This window comes from Haliotis asinina, chromosome 16, assembly GCF_037392515.1.
Source record: "Haliotis asinina isolate JCU_RB_2024 chromosome 16, JCU_Hal_asi_v2, whole genome shotgun sequence".
Taxonomy (NCBI): domain Eukaryota; kingdom Metazoa; phylum Mollusca; class Gastropoda; order Lepetellida; family Haliotidae; genus Haliotis; species Haliotis asinina.
Window position 1 is genome coordinate 17916608 of NC_090295.1, and position 12296 is coordinate 17928903.

General features: G+C 39.5%; 1 protein-coding gene across 1 annotated transcript; it reads left to right on the top strand.

Annotated features, from left to right (window-relative positions):
• The first annotated feature begins 837 nt into the window (after window positions 1-837).
• On the top strand, window positions 838-7278 carry LOC137268527 (U3 small nucleolar RNA-associated protein NOL7-like). Its single transcript, XM_067803098.1, has 6 exons — window positions 838-1220; window positions 2222-2451; window positions 2939-3077; window positions 3272-3350; window positions 5320-5438; window positions 6086-7278. The coding sequence occupies exons 1-6, from the start codon at window positions 1076-1078 to the stop codon at window positions 6139-6141; spliced, it is 768 nt and encodes a 255-aa protein (XP_067659199.1). The 5' UTR covers window positions 838-1075; the 3' UTR covers window positions 6142-7278.
• Window positions 7279-12296: the final 5018 nt, after the last annotated feature.

Here is a 12296-nt window from a genome sequence, read left to right on the forward strand (position 1 = left end):
ATGGTAATTTTTACTGTGATCTGTTGCAAAGCAGTAAAGATAATATATTATCTTTATATATATATATAAGATAATATATTGTTAACATATATTACCATGTTATATTTTGGGGACACCTTTTTCGTCACGACGTTTTCCCGTCCAGCATATTCATCTTATATATTGTCTCACTCTGAGAGTGAGGGTGCGAATTTCAAATGGTATTCCACTTTACAAAGAAAATGTTAGCCTTTTAACATGTAACAATTTCTAAAAGACATTGTGTATTAAGATGAGATGTCGTATATAAACAGTACTGAGACATTGGTGATGTTTAGAGTTAGAACTACTGCAAGAACTTGTAATGAATTTCTTTTAATCTTACTATTTTCTAAATGTTTGGCCATATTGACTTATGGTCATACTGCCTTTGCCCCTTTTGACTTTCCGTTGGCCCTTTTTGTCTTTTGGCCTTTTCGACCTGTTCCGTGTATTAGATGGTTTATTAAAATATATATTAATATTATATATGTGTGTATATGTATGTATGATATATAATGTATTCCATGATCTTTTTCTTTACCTTTTGCGTTAAAAAATCGCCAAAGTTTTGTTTTCAATATAACTTAAAAGGGAAGTCTCTTCGTTCATATTTGGATGCTTTATATTGATTTTCAATATTTCTGGAATGTCATTTTGTCTCATTGTGTTGACTATTTCTTTGGCATCATGGAAAAGTTAATTCAGCAAACAATAGAGTAAGGAGTCATGTTTTATTCCGTGATATTCAGTTCGACAGTAAAATATCAAAAGGAGCAAATCAAGAAAGTTTTTCGTGTAAAAGAAGTATGTGTTGATGTATTATCTCCCCTTCATTACTATCGCTTTATAAATGTTGACATACGCACAGACCAATATGCCGTGTAACTAAATTTTGTGATTATTTAAACAATAAACGACACATTTCTAAATTGTGTATTATCATTTTTATTTCATTGCTTCTCTTTACGACATTATATTGCCAAAAACCAGTACGGTAACCGGAAGCACGTGGGGTTGTTGTTTTGGTATTTCGTGTATATTGTCAGTTGCAAAGATGCCACGAGGAAGACGGGCGCTGATACAGAGACCAGAGTCAGACGACGAATTTGAAACTCCGGCATTCCGAGACATCGGAAAAGATGATCAGACGAAGGAAACTGAAGAAAGTGACAGCGAAGCGGATCTTGTTGAAGCAGGAGGTCTTACGTCAAGTTAAAATTCTTAGACTGACTTGAGTTTGGTTTTATGCCGCTTTTAACAATATTCCAGTGAAACAGTTCTGCCGGTATCCCCCGCCCCCACCAAAAACCAAAATTACAAACTGACATGCATATCTCTTCCTAAAAACACATGAAATAAACCAGAACAGGTGTACTAAACAATCAATGAACTTCTTTCAGTGTTGGAATATTATACCGGGGAAGGACTTCCATGGAGCAAATTTACAATGTAAAAAGAAGGGGGTACAGGCGGAACTCTTTCCCTGAAGCTGTCCTCCTTGATCCTCTGGACTCCCTGCTGATGTGAACACCTGTCTACACACCTAATGCCAAATGGTTGTGAGTTAGCATGGTTTTACACAGCCTATAGCAATATGCCAGCATTATCCCAGCAGAGGATATCACAAATGGTCTTCACATATTGTACCCATGAGGGGAATTGAATATGAGTCTTTGGCATGACGAGCTAACACTGTGACCACTAAGTTTGTTTGGCTGACATGGACCATTTTGACCCAAACGAACTATATAGCCTGCCCTACATTGGTCTTGAGTGGCGTCAGATGCCAGGTGTCTGAGATGCTGTGATTCTGTGGGTAATGTTGCCTTCATGCCTTCAAATCTGGTTAATTGTGCTCACAGGTTTAATCTTTGCAAAGTGGTAAATATCTGAGATTTGTATTATCATACATGATCTCTAGTTGTGAGATTTTGTACCCTTTGTAGTCAATTGATATTCATAATGTCAGTCGTGGGAACAATGTGTGAAGCCCTTTTCTGGTGTTCCCCCCTGTGACATTGCTAGAATATTGCTAAAAGCGGTGTGAAACTTAGCTCACTCACTCATAATATCAGTCTCTGGATGATCTGGTGAAGATCTGACTTTTCACAGACAGTGGTTGCATAGATGGAAAATTGTTGAGTGTGAACTGTTGAGTGTGAACTGTTGAGTTAAACGGCTAACAAACTTTTGGTTGCAGGGTCCTCTGAAGAGGGCTCATCAGATGATGAGGAAGAGTTGGAATTAGCTGATGATGATGGTGCCAATGATGAGGATGACAGTGATGCTGCTCCTGAGGATGTTGGATTCTCGGAGTCCCGAGCAACAGCACTTTCCCAGATGAAGCAGGCAATGACACAGATGAAAAAGGAAAAACTCCAGCTGAAAGCAAAGAGGAAACAGAGAGATGAAAAGTTCAAAGAGCAAAAGGTAGCCAGGTTTCTTTTGTATATCTTTTGATAAAGAAATGGTAGACAAACTTTGATTTTTGTCCCACTGAGGATGTCCAGAATCTGTGATCAGATTACATATGATAACCTTGGTTTGAATATATACTGGACAAAGAATGTAAGGGATAGTGGTATTTTTCTGACTGATATTTTATCAGTGTGTCAGTGAATAAATACATCATTATTCATAATTTGAAAATTTGCAAATATCCTAACTATTTTTGCCCAGTATATCTTAATTTGGCTTTTTTTTAAGGGACAGATTGACATGGTCGGTTGAATAAATAGAATCAGCATTAGCAGAGAGCAGCACAGGTAGTTACACGTATACTCATGTAAGAATAGTGCTATTTGTACATGTCTTTATCTTCATTAGAATTGCAATTCAATTTTCTTTTCATGAAGTTTACTTCTCAAACATATGGTGGTGCTCTTAAATTATACTTCTAACTTTATATTTCTTGAAGCGGATAAAGTTGGAAGCGTTGTCTCGTTTGCCAGATGAGATACTGGACAGCCTTCCAGAAAAACTCAATGAGGAAAGGAAAGTAGCAGAAAAAGGAAAAAAGAAGAAGGGTGAAAAGAAACATAAAGCCAAAAAAGAAGGTAACCATTCATTGATGATTCTGCTGACATATTTTTGGTTGAAATAAATGCGCTGGTTACTTGCTTTCTACAAAGTAATTGACCATCATGCATGTTATGTGAAGTCAATTTTTTGTGTTTTGCTGAGTTATTGCTGAAATAGTGCTAAAAGTGGCATAAAACCACACTCACTCACTTTCTTATTTCATGGACAGATCCAGACAAAAAGAAACATGTGACTGTGTTTGAAGAAACAGAAGACTATATACCTCTTGAGACAGGATTCATAGACAGGTAAGATCTGACTCTTGTAAAGGGGTTTTAAATATTTCACTCAAAGTCATTTTTGGATGTGTTATGAATAGATCAAGTGGTTCGATGTGTGACATACATAGATGTTTTTTTATATGTATAACAATGAAATGCTGACTAATAGTGACATTAGCATTGTACACATCCTCGATTTCTCCAGAATATGCGCTCTGATAAGTCTCCACTATACCCTGGATGTATCTATGGATCGGTCTGATACTTGTATTACCTCCCTTTGCTGGCTTCGCATTCTCACAGTAGCCAATCAGCTAAGGTGCCATTACAACCGAGCTTGTCAGTGTCAACAAAGATAGCGGTCACAGCTGTGAAGGTTTGGATGCAGCTGTGAAAGTTTGTTCGCAGTGCGACTCAGAGTTGGGGAAAGTCATACAGAAAACTTGACAGGCCTGAAAGTTTAAATACATACATTATTATTATTATTGGATATTTATATAGCGCACATATCCATGCAAATATTGCTGGTATTTGTTTCCCTTGATCATTGGATGTCTGTCTCAGCGTCACATCGGTTTATCAATCTCAACTCCCTGGGGAGTATACATCTCTTGCTGCGACTAGGTGCACCAAGTTTATTGTGGCTCTCTCATCCTAATGTGGGACCCAATTACAGCTGGGTGGACTGGGGCACATAGTCACATTACTTTGTCCAAGTTTACTGCACATTGCTGTACTATGTGTATGCACGTATTCATGTGGCCCCCATCTGGTCATATATACAAATGGATTCATGGGTTCTTTTAAGTGCACAGGGCTGTGTACCCACACTAGGGTTTGTGACAATGCTGAAAGCGTCTGCACACAAAGTTGACTTCAAAGTTTGAGACCCGGTCACAGGTGCGCTCGATCCTGACATGTCAACCTCACTGAGATTACTAGCCTGGTGCTTTAGCCAACTCGCCCACCGCGCCCCCATATATGCAATAACTCCATCTGCCTCTTTCAGAGAACCTCTGCATGGTTTGTGTTGCTAAATTTAATCAGTTAGATAGTTTGAAAAGCGAAAGTGAGTTGTGATTGCTATGCTCAATTTCCCAGTGTAGACACCTAAACCAACCAAGGGAGGAAATAAATTTTGTAGATGCAGCCAGGGTATAGTGGTGTCTTATCAGAACATATACCCAGCAGGTTTCGGGGATGCATCATACAGTATTTAAAATGATCTTTTTGTGATTTGTGTCCGTTTACCTTTCAAGTCGATGAATAAAGATTTGTATTGAGGCTGTGGGAAGCCATATTGTTCAGTCTTCCAATCATCACGGCACTTGTTTGATTAGGTATAAGGGTTGAATTAAGCTCATTTCGGGTGCGCCTTGTTGAGTTATTGCTGAAATCATGGAACATGACTCACTCATCCTTTTTTCGGGTTGGTAGGGTAGCCTATTGGCTAATATGTTCACTCACCATGTGAGTGATCTGGGTTTTATTCCCAGATGGGTATAATATGTGAAGCCCATTTCTGGTATCCCCTTGCTGTGATATTGCTTGAATATTGCTAAAAGCGTGTAAAACCATACTCACCCATGCTTTTTTTTCGACTGTTCGCCAAGTATTGTTTATTCCCAATTCAGGGTGTGTTACAAGAACATACAGGTGTGATAACATCTTTAACCTGAAATGTTGTTCTTAAATTCGGTTTCTGAAAAAAATCTAATCATCTCTAATAGACAGTACCCACAAAACCCATGTTTTCCTGGTTCAGGCAGAGATGTTGTGATTGGGTTAAAAATAATAAGTGAATCTTTGACATCTGACAATATCATTGTTGTTTGACAACTCTTGGGATAATGGAAGGAAACATCATCAAGTCTATGTCAAGACTGACAAAGGATATAGTATGTTAGTTTGCAAAACTTGAAAACAAAACCAACTTGACCTTAGTTTGCATATTTATCGAGCGCCCATATGACACTATTCTGTGTGTCTGTTGCAGTGAGACTGGAATAAAGGCTATGCCACTCAAAGACCTGAGAAAACGAATGGCCATATCTCAGTCTGCTGCCAACTTCAGGAATTCCCGTCTCTATGGTGACCATAGAAGGAGAGAGTCAAGTAAGTATTCTGTGTTGTAATTGATGGTATGGACTCAGTTTTGTTTTTGTGAGCACCACATGTGTGATCATGGCGTTGATCAAATTAGTGAACATTTGAGTCAGTCTGAGATATGTTTTAACTCATGGTGTCCTCCCACACTGAGAGCCTGTGAAGATCTGAGGTAGAACCAGTGTTTGAAATTAACTTCTTCATGAAGTAGCAAGTACTTGCAGCCTTTTTAAAGAATACCAGTATCTGTAAGTTAATGAGATCCTATTCCAGTATCTGTAAGTTTATGAGATCCTATTTCATCTCACCTTTGTCTTTAATATGCTGAACCCGTGAAGGTCTGGGATAGAATAAGCCTTCAGCAACCCATGCTTGCCATAAAACTCGACTATGCTTGTTGTAAGATGCGACTAACGGGATTGGGGGGTCATTATTGCTGACTTTGTTGGCTCATGTCATCGGTTCCCAATTGCGCAGATCGATGCTCATGTTGTTGATCACTGGATTGTCTGGTACAGACTCGATTATCTGCAGACCACCGCCATGTAGCTGGAATATTGCTGAATGCGGCATAAAACTAAAGTCTCTCACTCACTTAAATATGCTGAATATGCCATAAATAATAAACAGTGAGAAAATAACTGTTTCTTCTACAGCTCAAGCATATCTAGCAAAGTTGGAGAAACGGAAAGCAAGGCTACAGAAGAGGTGATAACAAGAATGCTGTGTTGTGGTTGCTTGGAGACAGTTGCTAGGAGGCTCGTGATGACGGAGATGGCCATGGGGGAATGTTGGATAGTGGATGGGCAAGAGGTGAAAGTGTTGGCTTGTCACATCAAAGATCCAGTTTTTTTTCCCCACTGTGATTAAACTGTCTCCACCTTTCCTGAAAGCCTGTGTGTACAGACCATTGTTAAAGACTTGTTGAACCCATGGTTGGGAACTGTACAGCAGACATGAGACAATAGACATCTGCTGGTTAATATGTGACTTGGAGTGAAGTTTTGGAGGGGATGCTGGCTCAGTGGCTGGGGATTATTGAGAGACAGGGTAATAATAGTTTGGTGAGTTTCAGGTGATAGAAATATAATACTAAAAAGTAGGGATATTCCATTTTGTGAGTATACCACTAGCCTGTGCCAGTGTATATCAGAAAAAGTGATATATATTCATAGAGATGAAACATTTCCAAGGGAATGGAGTAAATTGTCACATTTTGCCTTAATTTCTACATCATCTGTTTCCTCCTTTTCTTCCATCATTTGCATTTGATCAATGTTATAAATCTGGTATCCCCTACTTTTTTTGAATGGCATATATTTTTCCCCATCACATTTATTTTGCAGGTGATCTTCCATGTCATTTAAATACTATTTGTTGAGGAGTTATATAAGAAGACTTATTTTGGTTTGGGAAGGGGGTGGCAGTTGTTATTTTTGTGCCCAGGGATTGTTGGAACTGGGATAAATTGATGGTGATTTCTTTTAAAAATGTTTTTTGTTTGTAGAAGTAAATATTTCCAGAAACACATTTTTTACATTGAACCAGCATGTCCCAAAAAACTTTTGTGGATGGGAGGGCTTATTCAAGAGGACAATTTATGTTTTTTCCAATGTAACCTATATTGTACTTTTGTAATTAAAGTATGGAATATCTTTTTTGGGTCAAGTCACTTATGTAATTGAAAGACACTGGAATGATATTAACAAAAAACTGAAGATGTCTCTGCAGAATTTGACTCATATCATGTTCTTGCTGATGATGAAATTATGCAATATATATTGAACTTTCATAACATTATGATGGATTTGTTCTTGATTAAACAACTTTAAAGTTCATTGCCACCTCATTGTGTTTGGGTGTTGTTTTGACAATGTTTATGAATTTTTGAAAAATCTCCTTCAAACATGTTCATTAAAAAGAATACAAAATTAAAAAATAGGTTATTGACAATTCTATTAGCAAAGTTAGACAAATCTTAAAGTCAGCCACTCACAAAGAGTTTCCTCTTGGCTGCAAGGGTCAACATGGAGGGCTGTGAAGGGCGATTGATATTTTGCAGTTCAGGCTGGAACTGGAAGCGGCATATTAGTTCTCAGTAGAGTGAACATACATTCCTGATCTGATATTTTACTCATTATATTTAAGTTTACATACTTCAAAGATGAAACTTCTGTTATATTTGCTGCCAGGGTTAAATTGAGAGAAAAGCTCACCTCACGAGTATTTGATGTAAGATTAGGCAAGAAGCCTCAAGTAGTCAAATCAAAATATATATGTCCTAGTATGACTGTGAGGTGTTGAAATGCAGATGATCACTATGCAAGTCGGTCCGCTGATTCTTAGTGCTGAGTGAAGGTGGCACACTTAGCGATGATCACCAAGACCATTTGAGTGATGACTAAAGGCAGCAGTGTCAGTGTGCTTGGACACTGGGTGTGAAACTGACAGTAAGTAATCTGTGTATGAACTAAATTTTTCTGCAGCACGGAAACAGTGATGTATGATGCCAATATTCTGAATATATCTTGTTAATCTGCCATAAAAATACATGACGTTAATGTACCAGCCAGTTGCCTTGAGCAAAATGTATGAGAAATTCAGAAGGGGAAGCTATCACTTGAGTTTGGGCCAGATGGACAGAGTTGCCTCCCTTTGTCACACCTGAAACCTGTTGTTACTGGTTAAATCATGGGGTATGATGCATAACATCGCCCCGACTGTTCTACACATAGGGTATTGTTTTGTCGAGGACAGTTTTTTCCCCGGGGTATACTCGTGTCAAACTATACCCGAGTTAAATGCGTCCTGTAAACTGAGGAAGATTACCCAGAATTGATCTTTAGTCACTCTTGCTTCTAAGAGGCAACTAACAGCATCGGGTGGCCAGGCTCGGTTGACTTGGTTGACACACGTCATTGGTCTCATTTGCGTAGATCGATGCTCATACCGTAGATCATTGCATTGCCTGGTCCAGACTCGATTATTTACATACCGCCCTAACATAGCTGCAATATTGCTGAGTGCGGCGAAAACTAAACTCACTCGCTCACTCTAAGTGTAGCAGTGCTGTCCCATCTCGGAACTTAGCATCGGCACTTTGATGGTCACGTCTCAGAGGGAGTCGTCGATACCTTTCTTCACATCCTGGTTCCCGGGCCTCTCGTTAATAGTGATGAGCCCGGGAACCAGGATGTCATAGTATGTAGTTCCGTAACGTGTTTCGGCCGTCGAGAGTTGTTTCGCCTGAGTTTGGTTGTCCATGAGATTTTATACTGCAGGGAGACTGCCTTACGTACAAGCTGAGCAAACATTTTCCCTTCCATGTGTGTGTCTGTGTCTGTGTCACAGAAATCGTCAAATTCATACTTCAGAAAATATGATGGTAATCCACGTCTTCTTGCAGTTTTCACTCCACTCATAGATTCTCTTGTTCAGCCGTTTCGGTGTCACGTTGACCGATCTTCCCGTGTCTGGTCACTGCTATCCACTGCCAGACCACAGGTGGTTTCAATCCATTTTCTCCATTTACTGCCATATTCTGTGCAAACATCCCAACACCAAGAACACAAACGAAAACACCATTGCATTGTAGAGCTTGATGTAAACGTTGAAGGGCATACCTTCCATGGCTTTGAACTTAGAAACGAGGAGTTCAAGTGAGATCTAGAAGCCACATTTCCTGCATTTTTTGTCATACGCTTTTATTCAGTAAGTAGAACTCCGAGGTAGTGTTAACCCCAGGAGTACAATCCCGGCTCACCGCACATAAACACTGTCGCTGAACCAAGGACCTCGGACCTCTAAAGTGCGCATCTCGTGAATTATCTTGATTGATAGACATGTATTTTGGCGACACCACAACTCTGACGTTGGTAGGACACACTGAAATCCTCCTTTTTCACCTCAAAGAGTACTGCATTGTCCGCATACGTTAGTATGCCCACTACTACTACTACTACTACTACTACTACTACTACTACTACTACTACTACTACTACTACTACTACTACTACTACTACTACTACTATCTGTACACCTTTACCCAGAGCTTTCACCGTCTTCACTAAGTCGTCTAAGTACAGCGAGTAGACAATCTCGCTTTAGCTCTCTGTTGACTTTTAAGCGACCAGTACTGTAAACACTGTTGATGCGTACTGCCAGCTAGTACTGTGAACTGTGCTGGTGCGTATTGCCAACTAGAAAAGTTCTGCGAACTTTGCTGGTGCGTACTGCCAACTAGTACTGTGAACTCTGTCGATGCGTACTGCCAACTAGTACTGTGAACTCTGTCGATGCGTACTGCCAACTAGTACTGTAAACTCTGTTGGTTTGTTTCGACACATTTTCAAATAACCCCCGCCGGCATAATATTAAACTGATGGTATCTTGACAGATGCACACTGAGGCAGAGGTGCGGCGGGGTAGCCTAGTGGGTAAAGCGTTCGCTCGCCACAACGAAGACCCGGGTTCGATTCCTCACATGTGTGAAGCCAATTACTGGTGACGTGATATTGGTGTGATATTGCTATCCCCAGTTCACCCGCCCATCCAACATTTAGTTCCTTTGTACATTCTTAACAGCAGTATGAGTTTCAGTTTCAGCCCTCTTGGTGCTTATTGGAGCTATCATTACATTATGTAAGGGAGTTGAAACGATAGGCAATCTGCTCATACTTTAAACATGCGAATAGTTATGTTTAAGATGCAAATATCCAGTCGATGGCTAAAAAATGGAGGATAAAAATACAAATTAGACACAAATAGTAAAAATATACCTCAGTGACATTATTTAAAGTATTTTCTCCACCTACTGTGGACGTCTGAAAATGATTAACCCAACCGTAAATATGAAAAGTGTTGATTGATTAAATGTAACATAACTTTCCTGCCATGTCTGTTTTGCTTTTGTTATTAAAGTACATGGTAAATATTTTTTGTATTCGAAAGTGTGAGAAAATGGGCTTATTTTTCTGTGACCGTCCTTGACGTTATCGAACACAAAGTGCATTGCAAAGTGCATCGCTTATGTCTGCAGACTACTGTATTTGCTCTGAGGTTTTTCTTACCTCGACAAATATTTTTCATCAACTGTTGACATGTTTGTATATATCACAGCAGAGTGACCACTTCTGACCTACAGGGAAATTGCAAAAAATCAAAACAAATGTCAAAATGTTAGCATGACACTATGCATAAAGAATAGTAAGAAAACAAACATGTGCTATTCTGATCTTGTTCAGACAATCGTTCTGTAATTTCTTGGGAGGGAAGTTTGTTTGGGGAATATTCGTGTGTTTTTGTGATTGTAAAGGTTAAAATATTTTGCGAGATGTTTAGCAAATGTTTCTTTTTTCCAGCATGTTTCATTCACGCAATTTGTATGGCCCAGAAACGTCTCTGCAATGTTTTCACTGAACAATTGTTTGTAATATTTTAAGAATGTTTTTTTGCAAAATATTCATAAATGCCTCCAAAACCGTTTTATTCACTTGAATTTGTATGGCTCCTGACACATTTCAGCAACATTTGCTTTGCACAGTTTTTATATACTGAGTCAAAAAAGAAGCTTCACAAACTGTAATTTGTAAAAACAATGAATACCTTTTCTCTGATGATACATCTATGTATCCGAAATGGGATCCCTAATCTTCGACTCTGGAAAAACGTTAGCAAAACCCACTCAAACCCATCCATTCATCGTGCAAATGACGTTAGTGCCCAGTCAGGTTTTGCACGTGCAGTCGATCACGTGATCTTCGCATCGAAGTTTTCTTCATTTGCACGTGTTTGCATTGGCCTCAAGAATTGAAAAGAACACACTTTCAAACCACAGTTCTAACGGTACTTTAAATGCCACGATTGTCAAATGTGCAACGTGAACGTGCCGTTGGCATGTTACAAGCGGGAAGATCAGTTATTGACGTCACAAGAGCAATGGGATGCAGCCGTCGTACTGTGTATGATTTGTGAGGTCGTCTACAACAAACTGGCACCACTTCTGACTGCCCAAGGTCGGATCGTCCACGTGTGACGTCACGAGCAGAAGACCGTCAAATCGTCCTACGTAACCTTCGTATTGGAATTAGAATGGAACCTGGGCGAAATGAGGAATGCATCTGCCGGTCTTGTACCACTCACTGCACAACATATTGCATAAGGATAACGGTTACATTGTACTTAATCATTTTTCTAGTGCCGACATTCCTTTTTAAGTGATGCAACTTTGTACCTTATTGGAACCTATTTACGAATTTGCCATTTTCGTATCTCTATGGCATTTCACGATGACGACCCTATCATGGAATTGCGAGTCGATTGTGAAAAGCCCAACCAAATAAACCTCACACACTAACGTGTCGTCATTGAGGAATTCATTCAGCAAGATATAGTGCACGCTATATGTATGCTATACTAAAAAAAGAGAAAATAGCAACGGCCCAGTCAAGTCTGCCCTGAGGGGTAGTGAGGGGTCTGCCCTGTGGTAGCCGAGTGGCTAAAGCGTACGCTCGTCACTTTGAAGACTCGAGTTCGATTCCCCACATGGGTACAATGAGTGCAGCCCACTTCTGGTGTTCCCCGCCGTGATATTGAAGGTGACTGAATCGCAATGCTGAGAGCAATGTTTGTTATGGAGTGTCTGTTTTAAAATGGTCTTCAGTAACCCATGAGCAAGGTTTGTTATGGGGGAGTGTCTGTTTTAAAATGGTCTTCAGTAACCTGTGAGCAAGGTTTGTTATGGAGTGTCTGTTTTAAAATGGTCTTCAGTAACCTGTGAGCAAGGTTTGTTATGGAGTATCTGTTTTAAAATGGTCTTCAGTAACCTGTGAGCAAGGTTTGTTATGGAGTATCTGTTTTAAAATGGTC